Raw genomic sequence first — 27,167 nt, forward strand, 5'->3', positions numbered from 1 at the left:
CACCAGTGCATGTTTGGTGTTTAAAATCCCCTTGGACGAGGCATACAACTACAAATTGGACCTTGCAGAATAATTCCCCCTGGGCACTGGACTCTGGTCGATAGCAGAGGTTTGGTACAGAATAAATAAAATCACGTGCTCTACTAAAAGGCCATCATGGACTCTCAGAATCACGCAGTTTGGCAGATAAACGCAACAACAACACACACAAAAACACACGCGGGGATTTGTCGCCATCAAGCGGCAGAAGAGGCAAAGTGCAGCTACGCGTCTACGTCAATAAGCACGCACGACGTCGTGACGCGCACAGTCCGACGTATTCTGAATTTGCGCGGGGTTCAGTGTTGCTATGGTCGTGTGTCCGGAAATCATCGATAAAAGGTAAATAAAGAAATTATTCTTATACATTTTAATCCAGTTATGATCTTGAGACACAAAATGGCTGCTAACCTTCACTAGTAACACTTTAAACTCCGCGGCTGCCACGTTTGTTTTGGTCCGTTGAAGTCACTTGACAGTTGTTTTAAAAGTTAACGAGACTTTTGTTTCTCTCCGTCGCAGATTCTCTGGAAAGCTTCACCTCGGGAACTGGAATCATGTCCAAGAGAGACGCGTTTCTAGAGGCTGCGCGTGAGGAGAGCGTGGAGCGGTTCCTTCAGTTCATCCAGTTACACGTGAGTACGTTTGTATAAAGTGAGTTTAACACACGAAGAAAGGTCCTGAAGCAGCTCAGGGAGGTGAGAAGATGGGGAGTAGATGTGTTCATGTGATACTACTCACAGCTGTAGGTCCTGGATGATGCAGTTTCACTTAAAAGCAGGTTTAATATATAACTTCACTGATGGAAACTGGCTTGTTAGAGCAGCAGGTATCAGAGACATGAGATTATAGATCACAAGTAAGAAATCAAATGAAAACAATGTGTACATGATGATATACGCCTCTCACTATTTGTCTAGTTTTGTTAGTATAGAAATGTAGGTACAGGATGAGTGTACATTTAGTAGAAGTATTTATGTATACGTATTTCTTCACAATCTGCCTTTTCCTCTCGAGCAGCACATACTGTACCTGCAACACTGAACCCATGGAATTAGGGAACATCACAACTTTCAACTCATTTTTCCACTTCTGTAAAACAATATTTACTGAATACTCAAATATGTCATCATCTGAAATTGTCTTGTTATTGTTAATCGTATTCCCTTCTCTGTCTCCGGTTAATTGTCTAAATTTAAAAAATGTTTTGCCTGGAACTGCAGATGAAAATTATATATATACATATATTTGTAAATAGGGTTAGTTAATGTAATGAATATATAATGATAATACAAATGTTTTTGCCCTCCTCCTGTCTGTGTCGTTGAGCAGAAGGACAAAGCGGAGCCCTTCGATGTGGAGGAGGTGGTGCAGGAGATGTCCAGGGACCAGAGGGAGGCTCTGTGGGGAAGACTGGATTCGCTCCTTCAACGCTTCCTGCAGGAGTTACCTCCCGAGCGCTGGGAGGAGGGCAGGGAGGAGGGTGGAGGAGAAGTGGAGTCAGCCGTAGACCCTGTGAGTTCACCAGTTAGATTATAATCAGTTGTAGAACAAGCTTTACCATCTTATCTCTTCGGTTTCTTTTGTTGCCATATTTATTTTTGTCATATATATATAGAGCAGGACTGTGCAAAGAACCATTGATTTTAGATTTCTTTGTGAATTTTAAGCCATGGGATTTGGCGTGTACGAACATGTTGCTCCCACCAGTTGCACAGTATTGTTTGCATATGAAATCTACTGAACATCTCTCTGTTTTCTCTTCCTTCAGAAACACGTCATGGCTGTTGTGGATGGCGTCGCTCTGGTGGCTTCAGCTTCTCTAAAGGTTTTACAAGACGGTGACACCTACCGGGCCCTTCTGAAAGTGGCTCACAAACTTCACAGTGGGTGTTTTTGCCAATTTTCACTCCCGCTGCTCTTCATTTCAAAACAACAGCTATTTTCTGTTTCTGATCTCTCTCTGTGTCCCCCCCCCCAGCTGTTCTGGCATCCCTGCCCATCTCCGAGGCTCCTTTGCAGCTCCATATCCACACCTTTTGCGAGGCTTGGTGGAAGAAGGGGCTGAAAAAGAGAGAACAGTTTGGCCGCACCGCTTTTCTCATCTCTCTGCAGAAAAGTTTCATTTTGAAGAAACCGGTCAGTGTGTGACTTTTCATCTTTATGCTCTGTTTTCTGATCGAGCAATATGGCCTCACCATCCTGCCACAAGCATCTGTTCAGCACTAAAAGCACTTTAGTTCGATTTTGGGCCTGACATCCTTCTCGTATAACACTTTCCCATCTTGCATCTGTTGTCAGGTCATTGAGATCCAAAGACTCTGGAGTCTCCACGATGTGCTTCTGAGTCTGGACTACACATCAGAAGACAACAAGCAAATCGTTGACTTGTTGCTTCAGTGCTTTCACCGTCCTATTTACATGAGAAATGACGACGTGAGTAGAGCGAAATTTAGCCATCGTGTGTGTGTTTGTGTGACTCGTTTTGTTTTCCTTCTTATTGTTGGAGGTTTTTCTATGAGCTGTCAACCTGATGATGTGTATGTTGTCACAGGGGAAGCGGTTCCTGGTGTTTCTTTTCAGCTGGAACATCAACTTCATCTGGGTTATTCATGGCACCATCAAAAACCAGCTGGAGTTTTATAACAAGTAAGAAGCCGACTTAACTCCGCTTGACAGACGCTAATTTTCCCTTCATCTCACTCGACCATTAACTTGTTTTGTTCAGAACCGTAACGACTCACATCACGGAGATCTACTTCAGAGCATGGAAGAAGGCTAGTGGCGACTTCTTGGAGCAGATTGAGATCTTGTGCATTCAGGATTTCATGCAGTGTGCCATCCTCCTGCACAGAGCCTCTCCTGTCCATGGCAAAGTCCGACAGGTACATTTGTCTCCCAGCTGTATTATTTTTCTGGTGTTGCCATGATGTGCACCGTCTAATCTCTGCTCTCCCTGCTCTTGTTTGCAGATTGTGAGCTATTTCCACACAAGGAAAGGCTGCAACAAAGTGGACGTAATGCTCCATAATCTCTACAAGCCTATTCTCTGGAAAGCTTTAAATGTACGCACGCAGACTTTCAAATGCATTTGTGCCATTTATTTTATTCCCGTCTAACATGTTTCTGTTTCATTTGTTCAGGCTCCGAACTTTGAGGTACGTGCAAATGCCACCTTGCTTTTCACTGAGGCCTTCCCAGTGCACAACCCCGATCGGACCCATGAGCATATAGATGACACCATTCAAAGGCAGCTGGACACAATAATGGTGAGAACTATTTTCACAATTTTACAATTTTTTGTCATGATGTGGAGAAAATAAAACCTCCAGCTGCTGTCAATCGTCCTCAGGCCCTCCTCGAAGACCCTCACCCCGCCGTGCGCTCAAATGCCACCCTGGGAGTCTGTAAGATCCTGGCTAAGTGCTGGGAGGTTCTCCCTCCCACGATTATCACAGACTTCCTAAAGAAGCTGGTGAACGAGATGTCAGCTGACGCCAGTTCCCCCGATGTCCGTTGTTCAGTCTTCAAGGTAGGAATTACAGTATTTATGGGAAAATTAAGTCACATGTTCTCCTCAAGTTAACTGTGACGATGAAATCCTATCCAAGATCTAAGATGAGGACATTTTTAACCAACTAACTGTTCTTGTCCAAATGTTTTCTGAGGCCAAATTAAAAGAGATTATTGTTTTTGATTTGTTATTGCACGGCTGGTGTTATTGGCAGTAAACTGGATATTGAATTGCTTGTGGTTTGTGCGATGCTTCCCCAAGTGTCTCACCATCGTCCTGGACAACGGTCTCAGCCATCCACTGCTGGAAAAACTCCTGCCCACTCTCAAGTACAGCCTTCACGACAGCTCGGAGAAAGTCCGCACCGCTTTCCTTGACATGCTGCTCAAGGTCAAGGCAGTACGAGCGGCCAAGGTACGGCATGTGTTGGGTTTGTTTTTGCTTAATGGAGGAAGCCACTATTGTTCTTTCACTGTGAAATGAAACCTGCATTTCTGTTCTTTTCTGCTCATAACGCTCATAAGCTGTTTGTCTCTCACTCTCCAGTTCTGGGACGTGAGCAACATGGACCACCTGCTGGCCCGTCTGGCCATCGATTCTCAGTCGGTCTCCAAGCGTATCGTCGATCTGCTCTTTAAGTCCTTCTTCCCCGTCAACGAGACGGAGAGGGAGTGGTGCTGTCGGTGCGTCACCCTCATCCAGATGAACCCCATGGCTGCCAGGAGGTTCTACCAGCACGCTTACAGACACACTGCCCCAACTAACATAAGTAAGTGCTGTGTGTAGGTCAATGAGATACAGATTTTATTTTGCACATACAGAATACAGTTTTTTCCAATGTGATTTCTAGCCCTCGTCTATAATTTAAACACCTTTGCTCTTCTTCTTCTCCAGTCAAGATGATGTTGGCCATTCGCCGTGTGCTGAACAGCTGTATCCAGTCTGACTTTGACATGACTGAGATTGACGACAGTATCAAGGAGAACAGCGCAGTAAGAGAAGCTGATTGTAACAGAGAAAAAAAGAAATGACTTCAGCCCCACAAACTAAACTTGGTGTTTAGAGCAGTTGTGTAGTTTTACTGTAGTTTCATGTAGGGATTCAACTAACAATTTTAACAGGTCATTAATTTGCACATTATTTTCTCAGTCAATCCTCAAATTAGTTTTATTTAATCCACCCAACACGCCAAGACCCAAATATGTCCAATTAACACTTGTATCAAAAAGAGAACATCCTCACATTTGAGGAGTTTAGTCCTGCAAATGTCAGTTTTTTTTTTATTTGATAAATAATGCAAAAGAAATTGATAGTTGTTAGTCTCTAATCCTTAATGACTTAGTATGTGAAAGCAAACTGAGTGTATACTTTGAGATCATGGAGATCAAGTCTAGATTTTGATCCCAGGAGGCTGCACCTGTAGTGTTGGGGAAGGACATGGCTGTTGTGTCGGGTCTGCTGGAGGTCGTGGTCATCCTGTGGAGAAGTGTCGAGAAGGCCCTGAAACTAAACAAAGAGGCCCAGAAGTACACGTTTGCCAAGTTTGGAAATGTCATGTCCAAATATTTCCAGACCTTTGAGGTACAATCGGCTGTAGAGTTTGTATCATTCACATTTTCCTACCAGATAAGAATAAGTATGAGAGTGAGACTTTATTTTTCTTTCTCAGGATGAGCGTTGCACCGTTCCTCTCGTACAACTGGCCTCGTTTATGCCCCCAGCTGCAGTTCCAACATTCAGGTGAGCAGTAAAACACTTTTATGTCTCATTTTACACTTTATGTGACGTTTAAAACCCATTTTACTTTTTTATTTTACTGACTAACCTGTCGCCCTCACTTTGCATTGTCCCTCCCAGCTGTAGCGTTTTGTCCAGGCTGAAGAGGTTGGAACCAGGAGCTGTGCCAGCACAGTACAGCCAGCTGTTAGACTGCATGTGCAGCTGGGGTCAGACCGCTGACATCCTCGAGCTCGTCACTGAATGGCTCACTGAAGCTCTGCCCAAGCAAAGGGTAAGTAAGCACAACATGTAAAAGAGCTGGAAACAGACAAGAAGGGCAAAATATGTGTTATATGCTCAATATGTTTTTTTTAGCTCAGATTTGAATGAAAAGAGGTTTGACAGTTATATTCCTATCACCTTCAGGAAAAAGCTAACGCCAGTCGAAAGGTGCGTATCCAGGAGACGGTGGAGGCCAAACCCGACCTGGCCCTGGTTTACCTGGAGTACCTGTTCAGCCACACCTCCACGCGACAGGAAGTCATGAGGCTGGGTCAGAAACCACTGAATCAGCTCCTCACAGTTCTGGGTAACTGGAAGGTATGTTGGATATCATTCACTATTATTAAATCTGACCAGAACTGAAACAGTTACCTTTTTAGTCCATATAATCCTGCAATAGTAACATCCATCCACCCATGCTGTTGTATGAAGTGTTTCCTCAGATATATGATTCAGTGTTGTTCTCCACAGTCGGTGCTGCACACTCACCTCAGCTCCACTGCAGACGATCAACCAAAGCCCAGTTTGGAGACTGCACTGAAAGCCTTCCTGCTCCAAGGCCGCCTCGGTGCACATCTGCAACATGATGTGAGCGTTTTAATTAACATACATTATGTTTTACCCTCATTGCACTTTTTAGTTTATATACCAGGTGCAGGTCCAGTGGAAAAACTGAACTTTTCTTTCCTGGATGATTCAAGTTTTTGAGGTAGTTTCCCTTTGGGATGTTTTGAGCTGTTGATTCAGGTTCTCAGTGCTAGTCCATGGCCTTATGTTACTTTAATAAAAATGAGTTGCATGGTATATGGGTTTTACATTTATGAATAAGAGATACTTGTTATTCCACTGGTAATGGCAGATACCCTGAACTGAGTTGCTGAAATCAGTATAGAAAATGTTGGATTCCTGTCTTGATTTTATAAAAGGAAGTTAAAGAAAAAAGAGAATTGAACCGTTGCTTCTTCTTTAGGCCTCGAAGGGTCGTGACTACCTGCTCTCCCTGCAGCACACGGCAGCTTGGGTTGCAGAAAGGGTGTTACCCTTCCTCGCTAACAGTACCAACAATGACGAGGAGGATTCAGAGAAGTCGCAGCCGCTCGCCGCACAGATAACTGAGGTGAGCTACTGTGACTCTTTTGAACACGAAGCTTTGAAAAGCCAAACTTACATACTCACGTCCTCAATACTCAGCAACTTGATGATTGTATGTCTTTCACTACGCGATCAGACCTTTCTGCATCAGATGTTTTTGAATCTTTCTGGTGCCTGTTGATACTAAAACACGATACTGATACTTCCTGAATTATTTCTGCAGTAAGATCATCTATTCACATCTTAAAATCAATCAGCAAAAATCCTTTCTGTGCGGACAAATCCAGGCTTGAAATTAAATTAAATCACATCTCCTTATTCATGGGTTGTTAGTTTCTATATTTGTTTTATCCCTTTACTGCCTGATTCTCAGCCCGTGCTGATGCTATAGAGGAAGAGTCGTCGTTATCCAGAACATTAAACCTTCTACTCCCAGGACTTTCAGTTCTGCTCGGTAAAATTCAGGGCTGCTCGTAGATTGTTCTGCTCCAGTCCACACACACACTGCACTGTACAAATCTCCTGCTCATACTGCCATAGTGGAAATGTGTGTATTTCCTTATTTGTGCCATTATTCTCAGCCTGTCACTAAAGGCTGCAGCAATCAGATATTGAAACTCACCCTGTGAATGTGGTTTTCAGTGTCATTTATATTCATTTAGTGTTTGGGAAACGTTGGAAGCTTCTTCAGGCCACCAGTTTCTGAAATGTTCCTCTTATACTCTGTGTCGTCCCTTTTTCGAGTGTGAAACGTTTTTCTTCATCATGATGCTGATGTGTTTTTCCAGAGCTTCCTGACAGTGTGCCGAGATGTTTTGCTTGTGGGTTTGGGCGACGAAGAGTTCAAGGGTCAAATCCTCCACCTCTGCTCGCTCGTCCTTGTCTCAGGTGAGTGTTTCAAAATATCTGAAGTGATGAACAAAGCAAGAGGTTCTGTGAGCTGCATTTTATAGAAAACAGTTGTAGGTTAGGGGGCAAAAGATCTGGATTCTGACATATTTTCATGTTTCTTAACCTGAATAATCATCTGTGTTTTCCTTTGTGTTTTCAGAGGCCGGATTCCTCTGTATTCCTGCTGTGTTGCCAATTTTGAAGGAGGTGGCAGCCAGTTATGTGCCTGACGACAACAAACAGGATCAGGAAAACCAGGAGGATCCAACCACTGTCATTCTGGGTGTGGTGGCCAACATCTTCCAGAAGGTCATAGAGCTCTTAGCTCGCCGACTGAGGAAGGAACCGGAAGAGGGGAAACAGGTACCCTGATTTTTCCATTTTTGTATTTATCTGGTGTACTTTATATTTACATAAACATGGCTTATTTCTTACCTAATCACTTGCTGTTTTCATAGCAGTTGAAAATACAACAGGAACATTTGGTTTGTTTAAAGTACATCTGCCGTCGCTGTGAAAATGGCTCTTGATTACTGAGCGTCAGTCTTTGCAGGAGGTTAATTCTGTTGAGCTCTGTATCCGAGTGATTAAGTGGTTTTCATGTCGAGAAAAAACTAAGTCTGTCAATGTGTTGACTGCGAAGTCCCTCTCACTGAACACAGCTGAACGGTGGATATTACCCATGATCCCCGGCTTCCTGAGCTGCTGCTGTAACAAATCCACCAAACTCTGTTTAGAATTCTTCATATTTTAAAACTTTCTTGGCTGAATATTGGAGATAAACGCTGGTTTGAAATGACGTCTAAGTCTTTTTAACTGGTCTACAGTTCAGCGTTTCTATTTAACTGGACCCGATTCTGACAATTCATGTGCTTCCCTGTGTCTCTCTGTCCTGTCTGTAGCTGTGTCAGTCAGCTGTCCCTGGTCTGACAGATTTCCTCCAGGTGGCTCAGACCTGGGACACAGCTCCTCTCAGCGGGGTCTTTTCTACGGTGTTTGCTGTCATCATTGTGGAGATGAGACATTTGATCCAGAAGGTATGAGCTGGCACGGCAATGAATCAACGCTGTTGCTTGTACCAACATCTCACTGAAAAGGGTTGAACTCTCTGTGTGTATTCCATAGCAGTTTAAATAAGGGAATGATTTGAGCGGACTGAAATATTTAGTGTGTGTTGTCAGCTGCTGTGCTCGTATGTTTTGAAGATCACACATCCTGAAGAGGTGATCACCCCAGAGTCAGTGGAGGACATGCCTCCTCTGTCCAGCATCTTGCTGTCTGTCATCCTCAAGTCGTCGCCTGTTAGCAGGTAAACATCCTCAGCCCCTTTTCTCTAACACGGACAGAAAACCTAACGCACCCGAGGGCACGTAACCTCATCTTGTCTGATCTTTTCGACAGTTTAACCTTATTCTTCTGTTTAACACATCCACTGTTGCTCTCAAGCATTATTTCTTGATGTGGGCTTGTTTCAGGGTGTTTTTGACGGAGGTCAGCTCATCTCTGGAGTCTGAGGCCATCAGTAATTTGTATGAACTGGCTGCCGTCCTGCACGTCTTGTCCGTCATCAAACACAGTGAGTATTCACCATGAGAGGGTGAAGTCTTTATTATTTATGACGTGTTATCAAGTGTTCTTCTCTCTGCTCTTAAAGATGAATACAGTGTGTGAGCCTTTTTTTTGTTCTGCAGCGGGACAGAGTAAAGCGGGCCTGAAGAGCGCAGCCACATCTGTCCAGCAGCAGCTTCACAAACACGCAGTCACATCTTCAGACAGCGAAGACATCCAGAGGTGAGTGGAGGGACATCATCATGTTCTCTTTACATAAGATGTTGGTAAACTGTTCATTATCTTTTCTTTGTTTGAGCTGTAATAACCAACTGAACTTTCTATATTTTTCCCCAACAGGATTATTTTTGAATCTTCTGTGAAGACCCTAAATGAAATTCTCGATTTATAAGTCCCCTCATTAAACAAAGGTCCTATTTTGTATATGATACACTTGTATTTTATCAAGCAGAGGAGGGAAGTATAACACCTGCTTTTCTATTAGCATAACGGACTTATTGTTGCTGACAGACTAAAATCACACGAAGCACAATTTCAAATTCACTGACCTGGATTTTATGAAAATATGGAGTAGATTGAAATCTAAATCCTGAGGAAAAAATGCAGGTCTGTCGCCGTATTTGTCCACAGCTCCGTGTTTATTTATTTCCCGATACACACATCACTGAAATCTCAAAGCTCCAAACCACAAACTTAGGTTTATTGAGAGGTATTCTCTTTTACAGTGTTCCCTCTGCACCGCTCTGTGCTCCACTTACATTTTTTAAACAAAATTTCATATGAAATACATATATATTTTGCATGCATCTGTATCTGTGTGTGTATATAAATGTATGTGTGTTGGTCTGTTTGCGTCGTAGGCTGTAGTGTGTTTTCAGAATAAAGCCGACTGTATCAATCCACACAGACCTGATGTGTATTTGTTTCTCAGATGTTCTTCTTGCCTGTTCTGCACTTTGCAAAGTAATAATAACCCAGAACAAACGAGCTATAAATCACCCCCTCACGTCTCTGCACTGTTAAAGGGCAATGACGCCATTTCACAAATCCACATGCTTTTACTCTTCATCTGTGAAAAGATATTAAAAAAGATATTTTAGTGCTGCTGTAAATGTATTTAGTTACTTCCTATCTCTGTGTATCAATGTGTTTTCTCCTTCAGTTTTCATGTTGATTTTCCAGCTTTGCAGCCCTTTGTGTTTTTATTATCAGTGTATGCTGTGGTTATTTGTGTCACAGCATAACATTACATGATAGGGATATTACAGTGAGTGGAAGGGGGTGAAAAGCAAAAACTAATCTTTACCTTTACCCTCAAATTCGGCCTGTATCGTTTATTACACTTGATGATGCTAAGGTGCACAACTGAGGTTATGTCCCATCATCTACTGTTAGCTGATAACTTAAATGTGCAGAAGACCTTCAAACATACAAGGGACATTCACCATCTTGTCCTATATTCAAAAGAAATACCAGTATGATTTTCATGTAGATATTTCCAGGACTTGCTTCTTACAATATCTATTATAATAAGATTTTGCAATTATAATAAAATCTGTGGTGGATTTTATTTTTCTATAGCTTTCCAGTAATGTTGTGTCGTGTCGTCATAAATCTAAATCTGGAGCAGCACATTTATTCCTCCAGTCAAGTTAATAAGATGAATCAATCATCAACTTCCTCTTATTTATTTATTTATATTTCCTCTCGGTTTCTTCATGTGTTGCCTCGCATGGCTTCCGGGCTGTAATCATTCAGCACTCCTGTCTCATCTTTCTCCTTCTCCTCATCCCTCCCTCCCTCCCTCTTCCATCCATCCCTCCATCCATCCATCCATCCATCCGTGCGTCCGCGCGCGCATCCTCCCTCCTCACCATGCGTGTTTGACGTCAGACACTTAGGAGGGGCTCCTCCGTGGAGCTGCTTTCTGTTTGTGGTGCTGAACCAACGCCTGTGTTGTGTTACCACTGAGCGACTCTCCATCCTCCGGCTTCCTCTTCCTCTTCCTCCTCCTCCTCCTCCTCGATCATGCCGCTTTGAGATCCTGTTTCCCCCGCCAGCAGCCAGCAGCTCGCACCCGGGTCGGCGGTCAGAAACATGTCGCTGTAGCGGAGGTGTGCGATGGATGAGTAGTGTTTGTATTTGCAGGAGCAGTATGGAGTCGCTGCGCTGTCCCGTCCTCATCGCCGCGTTGGCCGTCATCCTGTGCTCCTCACCTGCCCTCGGGGACAGGAAATTTGGTGAGAATCTGTCCACTTCCTTTCTTTATATATTCTAAGTGTTTCACCCCTTTTGTGCCGATTGTCCACCGGGCGCAGTTCACCTGCACGTCTCTGGGGGTCGAACTCTCTTTGCTTATAAGTTCAGAAAATGTCCCCAATTTTACGCATCACCTTCGATTTGCATTCGGTAAAAAAACAACAACTTGTATTTCCGCTGCGATCCAACAGGAAAAGTTACATAATGTGTGAGGGCCCCGGTGCACAACGTGCTTCCTGAGACGTTTCACCTGGATCGTGACCATCGTCCTTTAAGCTCGGCTGCTTGTTGTTGGTTCAAGGTTTGATTCCCTGACGCAAACCTGCCCGAGCCACGCCCACCCTTCCTGACACTTTACCAGTGTCAATCAAAACAAACACACATCTATACATCACACATGTACAAGCTCCAAATGCTGCATCCAATGATGACTCTTGCTGCTATAATAATGCATTTAATTTCACATCACTTAAGTGGGTTTCACATAGAATGCCTCCTCACTTACCTTAAGGAGCTTTGCAATTTTTAAATCCACTTAAATATTTAATACCATCCTTGGCCTCCTTTTGGAAAAAAGGGCATCTTTCACTCGGCCCTGATTCATTCTCAGACTTGGCCCCGGCTTGTATTTTCATTACCCTTCATTTGTTCTTCCAGCTCCTGCCTCAGACACTACACTGTTATTTGAAGGGGGCGGGGGAGAAACAGAAAAGTATGGCACATGTCCAAACCATGACATCCTCGAGCAGCCATCGAGATAATTGTGTCTGTTTGTTATCCAACACATCGAGTTTAAAGGAAATCCTGAATCTCTCCACTTAGCGTCTCCAATTTGCACTTCTTATCACACTCACTGATCCCTGATCAGCAGTCAGAACACATGACGGTAGAAACTTTATATTGAGCGACTGGCGGATATGGGTCCCAGGCTGGCACTCCAGCTCTGTGGTGATTCACACAGGCGCCGAGCTGCATCATAATCTTTATATTTAGAACAAGAGGGTGGCCGTCCTCTTTTTGCATCACACGTAATACACACACACACACACACACACTCACACACGTATACGCCATCCAGCCCAGAATTCCTTATTTTATCATATTCTCAGATCTGTTTTCACCGCAGACACAAATTGTGTTAACGACGGCTGCGTTTCCATCAAATTCTCCCAGCGAGGAACGACAGTGAGTCTGCGTACACAACACACCAAGACCCTGAAACTAGATCACCCAGCCGTCATGTTTAATGTAGTTCTCTTGTGCTTTTTCCTGCTGTAACAAGTTAAAATGTCGGCTGTGAAAAACGTCTATAAATACAATCTTTGCCCCCAGTGCACTGTTGGGTTGGAAACATATGATTATTAAACCCAGAAGCTGTCGTATTCTTCACGGGGAGTTTTTTTTTCTCCCTGCAAGTTTTTCAAATCTATGTTCAAATACTTGTGAATGAGGCAGTGCTTATTCCCCAAGTGCATGTTTTTCCCATTGAATTCTCAGTATGTTTCTCTCTGTGTGTGGAGGAGGTCTCCATTGTCAGAGTGGGGCTGCGAGTTAGAGATGATGATTGTTTTTAATGAGTCCCACTGCGGATTACGCTGTGTCACTGGGAAGCTTTGGATCAAGGTGGGCTGCAGGAGCGATGCAGTTCTGCACATATATGTATGCATATATTATATATGTGCGTGAGAGAGAGTATAAATACTACATGTGTGTATCTGTTTGTTATATTTGTGTGTGTATGTAATTGTATGAATGTATAAATGTGTATTTCTTTCTATGTACATGTATACAGATGTATTTGTAGGAGTTTATTAGAAATAAACATACGTATACACACACACATGTATACAATATGTGTGTATGTACTTACGTGTATATCATATAAATATACATTCACATTTGATATTTCTCTTGGACAAGAAAGGTGAAAGAACACGTTGGTGTTTCCCTTTGGTCCAAAGTCAGAGTTTATCACCTTGAACAGACGTAAAATGAAGGAATTACAAGTCTCTACGTTCTGTTTCACATTCAGTCGCCAGCCTTAAAAATTTAAAACCATTTTGTCTCAGTTTCACTCCTGTACTCTGTGTAGAGCTGTATCGTATAGGTCCCATCTGCCTCACATCATTTACACGGGGACATAAACAGCAGTAAAACACTGAGACATGCTGCGTGGTCACCTTGATCCTGTCATGACGTCTGTGCAGCCTCTGAGAGAGAGAGAGAGAGAGAGAGAGAGAGAGAGAGAGAGAGAGAGAGAGAGAGAGAGAGAGATCTGGTCTTTCAAAGAACAGGACGGGGCCACGGACGGGTTAATGTACTTTTCCTGTGTTCCTGACTCACTAACCTGCAGCCCCGAGTCCAGTACCTTCAAACGAGGCATAATTCAGAGGCCTGCTCCAGAATTGGCCAAAGGGTGGTGGCGCTGCTACCAGTCACATGTTGTGTACATCATGGAGTAAATCCTGGAGGACTGGACAGTGTTTCTTGGCTTAGAAATGAGAAAGAAATATGTCATTAAATTAATGATCGGTGTCTTATTCTCTAAATGAAATGCAGCAATCATAGATGAGCTTTAGTGTGTAGATTAGGAACAGTATAATTCTTTAGTTATACTATAATAATACCAATCTTTATTTACACAGCACTTAAAGCAGTTAAAAGCAGTTAACAGACAATAGTTATAAAAGGGAAAAAAAGACAGTTTTAAGAAAACCAAGAATAAAAAGAGACTCAGATAAACGTAGGTCTTTAAATCTCGGTAATGGAAAATCTTGAGAAATGTGTCTTGCACATTAACACCAGCACTTTGCCATCAGCCGTGATGTTAAAATTCAGTTCAGCGTCTCTGTTCTGTTTGCAGAGGTTCGGTTGTGTCCTGAATCCCAATAACAGCCGCTGAAAATACCAAAGTCTGGGAACTAGACTGGCAGCTATTTGCAATATACGTGTACATTTGCAAGCGTTTTAAACAGACACTGGGACGACTATAGAATAGGAAATAAGAGAAATATCAATTTAATCAAACATAAGGTATGAAAAGCTGTTAGCATTTGATGAAAGAACATATATCAGCTTTCACAAATCCAGCAGGAACCTTGAGATCAGACTGAGCTCAGAGTTCCTAACGTTCCTCAAATGTGACTGAATGGAAATGAAAATAAAATAACTCAGCAAAGCCCTTCTATGGACGGACTTTGGAAATGAGAAGGTGCTAGTGATGCTTTGCTTTGGATTCACCGACTCTACAGAAACGTTTTTTTATGCTCAGATTAATGAGCGTTACAGTGTGAAGTGATGGATTGAACTCTGTGACAGGTCGGCGTATTATCTTCCATCCGTCCATGTAGACGTTTGTCCTCTCAGGCTGAGTCTTTTCATTACAGCTGGCTATCGGCAGCCATCGCCTAATACACCCAGACAAGTTGTGTTTGATTCATGGACTGCTGAGCTCTATCTATTTTGCCTCTGTCACGCCATAGATATCAGGACTGAGTGGTGATATCAAACATCTCACAGTGGCCATAAATCACCAGGGAGGATTGAAACGTGTGCGGCCGTATTTTACAACAGAGCGGATGACGAGTTTGGTTTATGGCCAGGTGAAAATAGACATGTGGCCCTGGAGGGGGGTTCGTTTTCATCATGTGTGTTGTGAGGTTTGTTCGTCATCCTCCAACGTTCTGGTCTTCCTTTTGCGTCACCAGCTTCTGCCGCCGTTACAGCCGTCGCCTAGCAACAAAGCTGATGACGAAAACGTTGTTCGGTTCATTCCAAATCTTGAAAACATGTTATTTTTAGCACGTGTAGCGTTAGCTGTTTGTTTGAGTCCTTACATTTAAAAATATATTCTCCTGACGTTTTTTCACCTCACTTTACCTCTTTGAAAAACAGCTAGTCACTGAGGCCCAATGAATCATGGGATATGTTGGGCTGGGAAGGATCCACCCGGTGGAGCCTCCGTTGCTCGGGGGTGGAAGGTCACATCTGTGTCGGTCGCATTCGGAGGAGCCTTCGGATCGGGGCGGTCTAGTTCGGATATTTCTCAGATGGTTTTCTGACATTTTAGGAAGTTCTTATCTAATGTTTGTTCAAGTCAAGTGTTCATGTTTCTGATGAAGTTTGGTCTTAATTAGATACTTGTTGCTATAAAATGGATTTAAACTTCCTGACTGACAGTTGAAACCGACTCATGATTGGTTGAGTGTGTGTGTGTGTGATCACTTCTGAACTTCTGGTTATTTTAGCTTAATTTCTGTACAACTGTAGGAAGTGGAGACGCTCGGTCCATCTTTAGAGGCTGTCTATAAAGATGTTATACACATAATAGGACCATTCAGACACCTCGTCAATATAATTAAATTCAAAGGCAAGTTAGAATTCCTCCTGTTATAGAAGCAGGATGATTTTGAATGATTAAAAACTTCATTTCTGAATCCTCCTCTAAAGCCAAAGCAAGTTTATTTAAATATCACATTGCATCATGACAGGCATCATGACGTATTGCACAAGCAACATAAGGGAACACAACAAAAAAAAAGCATTTAGAAAGAAAGTTAAATAAAGAATGAAATAAAAGAAATATCAGTAAAATAAAAAAAGTAACAGTGCAGTGTACAAACTATCAGGACTGCCAAAACTAATAGAACCCTGCTATGACATCCCACGGCCTCAATAAAGGTCGCAGTGTGTTCTTCTCTCTCAGGACGTCTGACTCATCTGGACAGAACCGGTAACGGGTCAGTCTGAAGGCCGCTTGCATCAGCGCCCGGCTCCGACTTAATTGACACTTTGGACGTGAAGTCTTTTCTGGAATCCACTGAAGGGTTTGACTCCAGTGAGATGCTGAAGAATTGATTGGATGATATTTTTTATCGTGCAGCACCCCCCCACCACCCACCCACCCACCTCTCCGCGCACGGTGGCTAAATGAGCATTTGGTGCGTTATTTGCAAAGCCTGTTTAATAATCTCAGCAGCTGCAGCATTCGGTACGAGCGTAATTGATCTAACATTATCGTCTGTTACTGAGTGTGCTGTATGCCCACTGAGTCTCTCTCTAGCAAACAGTGTAGGGTTGGTACTGCCTTGTTTCTTAGGGGCTCGGTTCCACATGAATCTTCTAGTTTTCAAGTGTTGCTGTTTTAGTATTGCTTGAGGCAGGGGGGGGGGGGAACTGGATTTCGGAGTTTTGGGTTCATTTCAAAGTTGCAGCCTGCAAAAGTGTATAAGCTCAGTTTGTTCAGGGAACACGGCACAAAGCAAGCAGCCTGTGTGTTCCCGGCTCGGGAGGCTGCCACTGCTAACAGACAGAGTGCGACGTTTCTTTGTGACTCGACAGATGCTCGGAGGAGTGTGTTGGCTTCGAGTGGTTGTTGAGACGAGGGAGTGGGAGCAAAGAGGCCGGCTGCGCGGCTGCTGCGTCTTTACCCCGACAAATGTCAGCGGCTCGTGAGCGGGAGGAAGTCAGAATTGTGGGTTTCAAGGTGGAACCCGGAAGATGCTCGGGGTCAAGGAGGAAGCAGGGGAGGTTACGTCACATTTTTCCCGAGGAGCACCGCTCTTCTTTGACACTCTCGAAGTAGAATTAAATTACATTTCAACTGGATTTCTTTTTACTCCTCGGGGACTAGTCAAGTGTGAGAATATGGTGCATTAACCCCCCCCCGCTCCATGTACTTTCTCACCTCCTCATATACCTGAGCCTCACGCCCCTGAGACAGTGTGTGAAAACATCCTCTGGTAGTAAAAGGAGCAGTGAAAGGTTCAGTTGTGACTTTTCACAACTGTTTTCCTTTGGCCCAGATGAAACAGTGTTGGTAAAGGGATCAGTCACGGGGTCACCTCCGTGTTGTCGAGGCAGGATTTAATATAATGAGGACAATAAGGCCGTGATGAGGATTGTGAAGGCTGCGAGTTCAGCACCAGGAATTAATCTCTACCACCTCAGCTGTGATTAAAGCAGTAATGCGTCGGCTCCGTGGTCGGATGACGCTGATTAAGGCTCCGCACCGTTTTCTCAGTGCAACAGGAAAACAAGATGCACGGCAGAGGAGAGACACTGAATCCTATTTCTTGTAACTAAGTGGAATGACTGCTGTCATCTGTTAAGTGTATTTGGTTTGCAGCAGTGCACACGGAGCTCTAATGAAACAGGGAGTTTGCAGCATCATTCCAAAGCTACTTGTTTGATTTGGTGGTAAAGAGGATGCACCCTGCCCCACCCCCCTTTATTTGATTATGCTGTTGTATCATGACTTTGGGAGACAGCTCACAATGGCCTCGTGTTCCAATCATTATTTTGAAATGAACAATGGGTCAAATTAAACCCGACCGATTCTGATGCTTCTGAAAGTGGCCAAAAAGTTCAAAAGGGAAAATTTCAAACATCAGGCACTGTAACCAGGAGCGTTTCAAGGGACTTCTGGGGCCCCGGGCAAAAGGGACCTGTGGAACCCTTCATCTAATCAACCCGCCCCACCCCCAAAAAACACAAGATTGCAAACCGCATAATTTGAATCTCTAAACATTTCTTTTAGTATTGGAATCACAGACAAGTTGCATACTGTGCATACAAAAAAAAAATAGTAACATTATTGCAGTGTCCTGTGCACAGTGGAACATAGAATTTAAGTGGGTGGTTCTTAGTAAAGTAATCAGCTGTTATTAGGGGGCCCCTCTCAGCTTAGTGCCCCAGGCATGGCCCAGTTTCCCTATCTTAGAGCAAAGCCCCTGTGTGTGACTACTGCTAATACTTCGAATATCAAATGAAGAATTATAATCGTCCTACCACTGGGCTCATATCATACTGGTGAATTGTTGCATGTAGAATAGGAATAAGCAGGGATGATTAGGATTGAAATGGTGCAAGTTAGTGTTTGAATCGAGATGTTTTCAGCTGAAGGGAAGATTTTCCCTCTGGATCAAGTTATTGGTAAGACTCAACTATGATTCTCATCCAGAACAGACTCAGTCACTTGAAAAACATACACTCATATGTGTGTTATGGAAAGATTTGTAGATTTATCCTCAAGCTACATAAATATTATTTCTCATCAGCAATACCGAGTTGTCTGAGCAGGTGAACATGTGGATACAGTCTCATGGACCTTTTATCTGCATTAACACAACCTAGAAGGTGCTCCGATCTGCAGGTGTCGCAAAAATGACATCAAGAATGTTATTCCGCCTGCATTTGCCTGCTGGCTTCGCGTCTGCAGGAAAGTAGAGCCCAAACCCTGCAGTGCTGCGATAACCTGCACTTTAAATGAGGTTCAAATGACTCATAAGAGTTCAAGCTCCTACTTCATCTGGAGGACTGGAGGTGTCCCTCGGGCGCCGGGCTGTGTTGGTGCACTCGGAGCTCCACGGCACGTTGGAAAGAGGAAGCTTAGCTGTTTGACTCGCTCTGGTTCTGCACTTCAACAGCCAATAACACCTCAGAAGAGGGGAGAAAATCAAACGTCTGAATCATTCAGCGCGGGTCAGTGAAAAGGTCAAGCTGGCCTATTTCTGGGTCCTCTGTTGCCACAGTGACGCTGCCATCTTTAATTCATGGCCGTTGTCTGGGCCGTCGCCTGCGGCTGGCAGCTGAGTGACTGAGAGTGACCTGCCTGCCCAGGAATTCTCTGGAAAGTCGGTTAAAAAATGTTTTTTGTCACACTCCTCTGGGTGTCAGGTGGTTTCACGTCAGGTCCCCTCTTCAATCACAGTGACCTCAAGGCCCCCTCACGTCCTGCTTCGAGCTCCGGCTAATTATTCACCCAGTTGTTAAGTGACTTCAGACTAATTCTCTGATGAATTACTTTTGCCTCAAAGGAAAGGTTTAGCATTTTAGCAGCTACAGAAATTGGATTTAGATACGATATGATTATATAATAGCACAGTGTCCTATTGGGTAATCTGATGAGCTGCCATTTTATCTTGTGGGTTGTGTTTTTCTTTTGTTTGTTTCCATCTGTTTTGCCCCATTTCCCATCTTGACGTTCAGATGAATTAAGCTTAAGAAAATCAGCTGCTGACCATATATCTTCATATTTATAAGACAAATATGAACCTGGTTATCAATCGTTCCATCTCTTGGAAAGAAAGAGAATATGTGTATTACCCCAAATGACAAAAAGCCACAAAATTGAAATTTTTCTGAAAATAATGATAAAAAAGAAGCCTCAACAGTAATGTAGAGAAAATGAATCATTCCCCACATGAATTATCCCAGGAAAAAAAAAAGGTCTCCTCGTGAAACATAAGTGCCACAGTCTTATTCAAACATCTGTTGTAACAGCTTCCTGTCATGTTCAGATGAAAAGTGCGTGGGGGGGGCGAACGTATGAGAAATATTTGAGGCTAATGATAAAGCAGCCGCCGCCGAGTCGCTGACATGTGACATGCAGCGTCTGACAACAACAGACCTTCTGGAGCAGAGAAGAGCTCGGAGCCATGTTTAATTTTAGCAGGAGCGCGCCTTAATGACACAAGCTGTTTGGATCTGCGGACACGGTGTCAGGCCGATGCTGATTTGCTTGCAGGTGATGTTCCTCTCTGCTGTCCCTGCTCCGGCCGCGCTCTCTTTTTCAATTCACTTTTACTGCAGCTGCACTGTTCAAAAATGGCTCTTTTTTGGCTCACAGGTGTGTATGTGTGTGTGTGTGAGAGTGAGAAATGATTCAGGTGTCCTTGGTCGCAGCTAATAATTATAATAAAAGACACGTTGGTGGCCGCAGAGAGTGAATGAAATATGTCCTAAACTGCAGCACGCTCGGGGAGTGGCCGTCCTCGCTGCCAGCCTCCCAGCGTCCTCCTTGGCCCCTCAGACATCGCAGATGGTATCCCGGCGCTGGCCAACCACCTGCGAGGGAAAGCCAACCATCAAGTCTCTGACTACATGTTCAGCCTTGGGTTCTGCCTCATCAGGACATATTTAATGTTGCAAGCAAGGTCAGCCAATCACGGGCCGAGTGTCTGATACGGTCTCGGTCAGTTCCTCCGGACCCGGTTCTGCTCTCAGTTGTGTGATAAACGGCCTGATAATGTCCAGGCGGAGATTAGCTGAGATTAACAAGGTTATATTATTTTCTAATGAGAAACTCCAGTCGTGTTTTATGTGATTGCTTTTCTCAAAATGACCTTAAATGAGCATTTCCCTTCAAAAACACCCCCCCTCTCTTATTTCACGCCCGGAGAGGAGGCAGCCGTGCTGTTATGTGACGTGCTGCAGAGCTGAGACTGTAGCTGAAGGTGAATTGTGTGTGTGTGTGTGTCTATGTGTGTGCGGGTCCCTGCTTACTTATACAGTGGGTGCACTTGCTGCCCTCAATAGCAGTTAGTTGTAATAGGGCGCGCGGGGGGGCACCATGGGAAAGTGCCTCTCTGCTGCAGGGCTGTGGATCGGGGCCTCTGAGAGGTTTAGGTCACAGGTAATTGAACCAGGTTCATTCTTCTGCATGCTAACATTAGCATCTGGAGGAATCGTTATGCAAAACCCTGCACAGTGCACTGCATATATTTAGCAGAGACACACTAATGAGACTGGATTCTCTTAAGATCTGTGGAGCCGTGTTATTGCTGTTGCTCGGTCTCCTGAGAGTATACAGCCTCTAACTAACTATCATTATATCAAGATAAAAAACTGTGAACTCACCCACTGCTTTCATTGACCCTCTGGATTCTCCCCTGCAAACTCTTTTTGTAAATTAGGTCTCATGCTGCCTATTTTTGGGAGGAAAACTACTGCACCTGTAGTCAGCTCACAGCTATAGTGCCTCTGCTAACTATTATTTACACTATTGAATAATCTGAAACTTTTTATTTTATGACAATCGCAATTACTGACAGCCCAGTGTGACATTTACTCTGCATAAATGTGTCAATTATCAATTCATCCATTGATAGAAAATGAATTTGCTGCCATTCAGAGGTGATTTGATCAGATTTCAGTCATTTGAATCAAAATCAAATGACAATAGTTGCTGATATTTTGTCTTCTATGATTGCACAGTGAAAACAACGTCACCAACATGACATCACCATGGGCTCTGGGAATTATGAGAAAATGAATGCTAGATTAATGAATGATGAAATTGATCATGCATTACAGAATTAGTTTGATTAATCAGCTTGTTTATAATAAAGCTGCATCACGACCCATTTGTGCACAAAGCAGAAATGTAAAGCTCGAATGAAACAGTCCGAGGTCTGAGTGCGATGATAATAAAACACTGGAAAATCAAACGCCGCTCCTCGGAGACGAGACGAACTAAGAAGCAGACTCGCATCGTGTCTGTTGATCCTCCACAGCACATCCCACTGAGACTGTACTCAGCTTGACTATCAGCCTGTTTCCCATTGAAGAGCTGCTGCCATTGATCCGCGGTGAGGTTGACATGGTAACGGAGCATCATCACTCAATAGCGAGTGCGGCCCTTCTTTTTTTTTTGCGAAGTTCATTTTGTTTGTGGAATTATCTCGTACGCCGAGAATCACAAGAGACAATGTGCCTGTTCTTTGTCAGGGCGCTTCATTAAGATATAGCCTGGACACTTTTTCCCCCCCATCAGCTTTCTTCCTCCGTCACGACGGCATCTTTTTTTATTTTATTCGCCTGAGGTTATCAGTAGCATCCACTGTGATTGCATTTTAATTAAAAGGCGCCATTTTAATCATCTGTGGCGTGATGTCGGAGAAAAGGGGATGTGGCGTTATCAATCCTATGTCCCTGCCTATCACACACTTGCACGTGCATGCTGTCACACGCGCACAAACCATGTCTGACTTACCACGGTTGGCTGGATGCTTCATTAAATGGAAGGTTGTAATTAATATTGAGAGCTGACAAGGCCTCCCGGAGAACTCAATGATTTAAGCAGGGAAGTGATGAAGAGGTGAAGTTGAATGGATTGACACTAATTGCAGCGTGATGAGATGCATGGTCAAGAGGGAGCGTGCGGCTCCTCCAACTTCTAAACACGACTCCAGAGGAGTTTGTTTCTCTAAATGAGAATGGATTCGTGGAAAAAGAATTAATGGTTCTGATTGATGAGTCAAAAAGGGTCATTCTAAGTATCTACCAATGACGGGTCCTTCTTTATTTCTTATTTTGTCCTATAACCCAGATGCCTAGACCACTGCATATCGACACTAAGCCTCCATTTAACTTGTCTTCATTTTTATCTGGCTACAAGGAGGCTGCACAAATAGTGTTAAAGCAAAACTGACACATGTGCCAAATGCGTTGGCTACAACTTTCACACATTCAGCACAGACATGGAGCAGCATTAGCACTCATTTGCAACTGTGTTTGTGTCCAGCTGATACATGTCCAATATTATTTCCAATATGAGTCCAATATTCTCTCTCTGTTTTGAGGGAGATATGATAATAATGATAATCATAATTATTATTATTATATTAATAAACTCTATGTATATATCACTTTAAACACACAACAAAACACAAATACTGCAATTAAACATTTAAAAACACAAGACGATGGTAAAAACATTTAATTTAAAGCCATTTAAGAAAATGCCTTCTCACTGAGGCAGTCTTCTCTTTTAAGATTCTTTCTTTTCTTATTTAACGAAAGAAGGTTTCCCAAACAGTGAAAGCCGTGTATCACCGGCCGACTCAAGTCTTGCCGTGGGTACAGAGACTAAAAGTTGTTAAAGAGGTCGAAGTGTATATGAGCAGGGCTATAGGGGGGGTCTGCTACTGTCTCTTTAGCTGATAAATGCCCCATTATGTTCACTATCTTGTTGCTTGTTGCTCTGTCTGACTGTCGTTTGGTGCTAAGTTGGCAGTGTCCAGTTTGTTCATCACACTTTCTCCATTGAAAACAACAATTTTTGCACTGATGAGAATAGTGAGAGTTCCAGGCTGTTAAACCAAACCTGAGCTGAAGGGATAATTCTCTCTGGGTTTGCCTCCCTGAATGACCCATGTTATCTTATAAGTATGTACGGTTTCCTATAGAGTGTCCTCTGATATCTTTACAGAGGCGTTTCAGAGTTATAGTGGTCGGTTGGAGGTAGAAAGTCTTTTACTCCATAATCCGTCCATTAAAATGAGAGATGAATGAACATTGTGTTTTTGAGAAAATCCATTTGCGGTCTTGCCTTTGCAGCAGCGAGTTGTTGCAGTTCAGCTCAGGACATCATGCCATTAAGTTTTGTTCCAGAGAGCTGAGTGACCTTCCAGCTCTGTGATGGCTGAGCCCCCCCCCCCCCTACATCATTGCATAGCCATTCTGCTGACATATGGAAGTCATTACCTCTAAAAGGTGCAATTTCCCTGAAATGTGTCCTCCGCTCCGTGACAAAAAAAGTCTGCATAGTGTCCCCATGTAATGAAGATGCAACGCGGGTTAACCTTTAATAATTGCAGCGGAATAAAGATGCGAATGTCCAACTTGAAAAGAGGAAACGTGAGGAAATGTCGGAGCGAGCGACGCCCGAGAAGCCTCCTGATTATCTGTCCTGTGTCAATTGATTAACAGACCTCTCCACCTGTCCCTCCTCATTATTAAAGCAGTCTGACGGAGGCATCTCCTCCTACTCAGCCTGTTCTTCATTCACGGTCGCGAGCGGCTCGTTGACGTCCGTCGAGGCCGCGGGGGGGCCAAGAGGGTGCGTCCAATCCCGTCGCTCCTTCTTGATGACCGGAGGGAGAGAGAGAGAACAAAGATAAAAGAGGTGGAGAAGGAGCGGGGCTGTTTACGCATTTTCTCTGCAAGCGCCTCTACTCTCTCATATTAAACTGTCAGGAGCTTACTGAACAAACACAAATGCAATGTTCTAAGTGGCTCATTTCATGGCTGAAGCTCTGTGTTATTGTGTGGGCCTGGTTTGACCCTGGATGTGTCATTACAGTCAGCCAACAAGACAAGAGGAGTTTTTTTACCCTGCAGACTTTTTTCCCGTCTTTTCCTGGAAAAACGTGTAAATGCGGAGGATCACCTGCACAGATCGGCGAGCAGAACAATCAGTCCTCGACTCCCCGCAACTCCCACGTGTGAAATATGAACACAGGGAACAGGCTACCCATAATGCTCCTGCCATCTGTTCATTTATTAGTCTGGAACACCCAGCCCTGGTCCAAGCGTTAAAGTTCATTAATATTCATACAACATTCATTTATGGAAACGTTGCCCATGGAGTTGGGCTATTAGTGTCAGAGACAGGATAGGAGAAGTCACACTAATTGATGATTGATGCCTCTGCCATTAGCAGCGAGGCCCACAGCCAAAGTTAATGCAGTACTAAGCTGCACTTTCATAGAGCGGTGACATATTTAGAAATTGCGACACCGAGCTAATTTTGTTCTGCAGTTTAGTACATTGTCTGTACCTTCAGTCATTAATGCTTACGGCCTCAATTTATATTCAATAATTTGCTGTGCTTTGTTTACCGCCTGTGTTTGAGGTGTAACTGCTGCACAGTTAAGTTTCCTTCTTCTCCAAACTTATCTGGATTCATGTGATTAGTGTGAGGCCGCATGCAGCTAATTTTCCATCATCGATTTAAAGAGTAGTTTAATATTTTGGGAAATATCCTCATTTGTTTTCTTGCCAAGAGTTTGATAAGAGAATCAATGCCACTCTCTTGACTGTCCGCTGATAACGAAGCTGCAGCCAGTTGCCTTATAGATTAGTGAGCAGCTCGTCTGGTTCTGACTGAGAGAAACAAAACCACAACTTGTCAATTTTATACTTTTTACAGGTTGTTTCTGTGGATAAAACAAACACCTTATAAGAGCTGGAGACTTGGATGTTACCTTCAGGCAGAGTCTGAGTTATTAAAGCTTCAGTGTGTACGATTTGGGTGAAAGGGATTAAATATAAAATAATCCTAGTGATGTTTTCACTAGTGTGTTTCATCCAAATTGTACGAATTGTTGTTTTCTTTACCCTAGAATGGGCCCTTTATATTTATATACCTTATATCTACATTTTACAGTGGCCCAGACTGGACAAACTTAACACCTTTTGAGTTTGTATGGCAACTGAAGGCTGCCACAGGTTCTCTTTCATGTTTGGAAGGGGAGGGTGAGGTGAGGGGTATGCAGCTGCAACATGCAACTTCACCACTAGATGTCACTAAATTCTACACACTGAACCTTTAAAGGAGACGTATTATGCACATATTTGGGTTATTACGTGAAAAGGTTTACATTCTCTAATGTTTAGAAAACACATGACTTTTCTTGCACTGTCCATTGCTGCAGCTCCTCTTTTCAGCCTCTGGGTTTTAGTACCTGTCTCTTTAAGCCCCCCCCGATTGGCCAGGTGTCCCACTCTTGTGTTTGGTCAACTGCTTCCAGTCTGTGTAGGAAATGTCGGCCTTTACGTTTCAGAGAATCTCAGTTTTGAGACTTCTCCATTCAATCTGAGTGTGTTGTTTCTCCAGACCACAGTGATGCTACTCTGTGAGGAGCCGTTAACTTATTTATATCTCCTATTTCAGGTTGCCTGTTTGAAGACGAGCTGTGTGCACCGTACGAGTTCTGCGTCAATGGTAAGTCAGACTCACAGGGTCGTGCTCGCCCACCACACCTCATTATATAGCACATCATCTCCGTGCTATCAGCCAACGCAGCTCTAAAGCCGTCCTGGCTATCATTCAGGTATTTATAGCTGGATGGTGACTGGAGAGCTTGTTGGGAGTCGGGCTGCAGCAGCACAGTATAAACTCACAATAGTTGTCTCTTTTTATTCCTCCGACAGACATCCAGGCTCTTTGATCAATACGAAGAGGATGTTTTCCCTTTATACACCCAAACCGCGAATGGTCATGACCTAATCATAAAAAACCATCTTGTCACGGACGACGGATGTGTCTGTGTTAGTGGTTGCCATGACGACACATCATCCGATGAATGAAGGGAAAGCGTCCGGGCTCTTCACATCGTGGCATTCAGCCGAATCTCACAGAGGGCTTTGATTTTGAACGGGACTGATAGCATGTCGATATTCAGGATCATCCTCACGACAGAGCCGCCGTCGAAAGGTTAATGTATTCTCCCATAGAGAAGGGGGTTCATACAGTATTGTTGTTACAGGTGTACAGGGGATCTACATCCATACAGCGCACGTGTGTCCTTGTCCTCGGAGGGATGGTGATTAAATGCTCACGCTTTAGTGGTTGTGGGTTGTTTTTGTTCATCTTAAAATCAATTTCCCAAACAAGATGAATCAAACAAAGGGAGCGCTCGCTCACTGACATGATATCAACGCAAAACATGATGTGACCTATATGAAAGAGCAGAGACTAACACACAGGTGCCACGATGAATATTAACTTAAAGGAGGAGAGTGACCTTAGGTAACAGCTTTTCTGTCTGTCGCCTATAGTCCCTTGTTTTGTGGATGATAAAAAAATATATATTTGTCTCCAATGTTGATCGATTTATTCTTAAATTCCTGTTTTGTTATGTTTTGTTTGGGTTAGTCAAATCCTCACGACTGCAACTAATGATTATTTTCATTACAGATTTTTTTTTTCCTCAAGCTTTAGGTGATGTCAACTTGTTCAACCACCCACGCAACATAGTTATTGACAGAACATTGCCGCTCAATAAAAAAAATAAAGTACTAGGGGACAGATTTTGTTGCCTTTGGATAGAGTCACTGCTTCCCCCTTAAAAAAAAGCTTTTTTATGTTTTTATATTTTAGCAACAGACACAAGAGTGCTATCAGTTTTCTCATCTTCGCACAAAAGCAATCAAAGATTATTTCCCAAAACGTCAAACTATTGCTTTGAGATGTGTTTTTTTTACATGGGGGTCTAATAATGAGGGGTAGTCTGTA

At 43.4% G+C, this 27,167-nt stretch overlaps 2 protein-coding genes across 2 annotated transcripts in view; both read left to right on the forward strand.

The window, feature by feature from the left end:
- Positions 1-317: 317 nt before the first annotated feature.
- Positions 318-10,008, forward strand: ncapg2 (non-SMC condensin II complex, subunit G2). The gene is made up of 27 exons (XM_035143239.2): positions 318-381; positions 562-674; positions 1,372-1,554; positions 1,811-1,925; positions 2,021-2,178; positions 2,341-2,475; positions 2,594-2,688; positions 2,768-2,924; positions 3,012-3,104; positions 3,183-3,308; positions 3,392-3,571; positions 3,815-3,967; positions 4,100-4,322; positions 4,448-4,545; positions 4,961-5,134; positions 5,223-5,293; positions 5,411-5,564; positions 5,699-5,872; positions 6,026-6,142; positions 6,525-6,671; positions 7,435-7,534; positions 7,698-7,900; positions 8,440-8,574; positions 8,743-8,846; positions 9,013-9,113; positions 9,229-9,328; positions 9,446-10,008. The coding sequence occupies exons 2-27, from the start codon at positions 597-599 to the stop codon at positions 9,495-9,497; spliced, it is 3,426 nt and encodes a 1,141-aa protein (XP_034999130.2). The 5' UTR covers positions 318-381; positions 562-596; the 3' UTR covers positions 9,498-10,008.
- A 953-nt stretch (positions 10,009-10,961) lies between these two features.
- ptprn2 (protein tyrosine phosphatase receptor type N2) overlaps positions 10,962-27,167 on the forward strand; it is a 125,428-nt gene continuing 109,222 nt past the window's right edge. Inside the window, exons 1-2 of the mRNA XM_035142956.2 lie at positions 10,962-11,346; positions 25,824-25,874. Of these exons, the coding sequence (XP_034998847.1) occupies positions 11,232-11,346; positions 25,824-25,874 (166 nt within the window). The 5' untranslated portion in view covers positions 10,962-11,231. The remainder of the gene's footprint in view (positions 11,347-25,823; positions 25,875-27,167) is intronic.

This window comes from Hippoglossus stenolepis, chromosome 19 (assembly GCF_022539355.2).
Source record: "Hippoglossus stenolepis isolate QCI-W04-F060 chromosome 19, HSTE1.2, whole genome shotgun sequence".
NCBI classification, from domain to species: Eukaryota; Metazoa; Chordata; class Actinopteri; order Pleuronectiformes; family Pleuronectidae; genus Hippoglossus; species Hippoglossus stenolepis.

Excerpts from the sequence above, each read along its gene's own strand:
- ncapg2 (XM_035143239.2), top strand. The coding sequence starts at position 597 with ATGTCCAAGAGAGACGCGTTTCTAGAGGCTGCGCGTGAGGAGAGCGTG. Across the intron at positions 5,565-5,698 it reads AAGCTCTGCCCAAGCAAAGG|GAAAAAGCTAACGCCAGTCG; the intron begins GTAAGTAAGCAC and ends TATCACCTTCAG. Across the intron at positions 6,672-7,434 it reads TCGCCGCACAGATAACTGAG|AGCTTCCTGACAGTGTGCCG; the intron begins GTGAGCTACTGT and ends GTGTTTTTCCAG.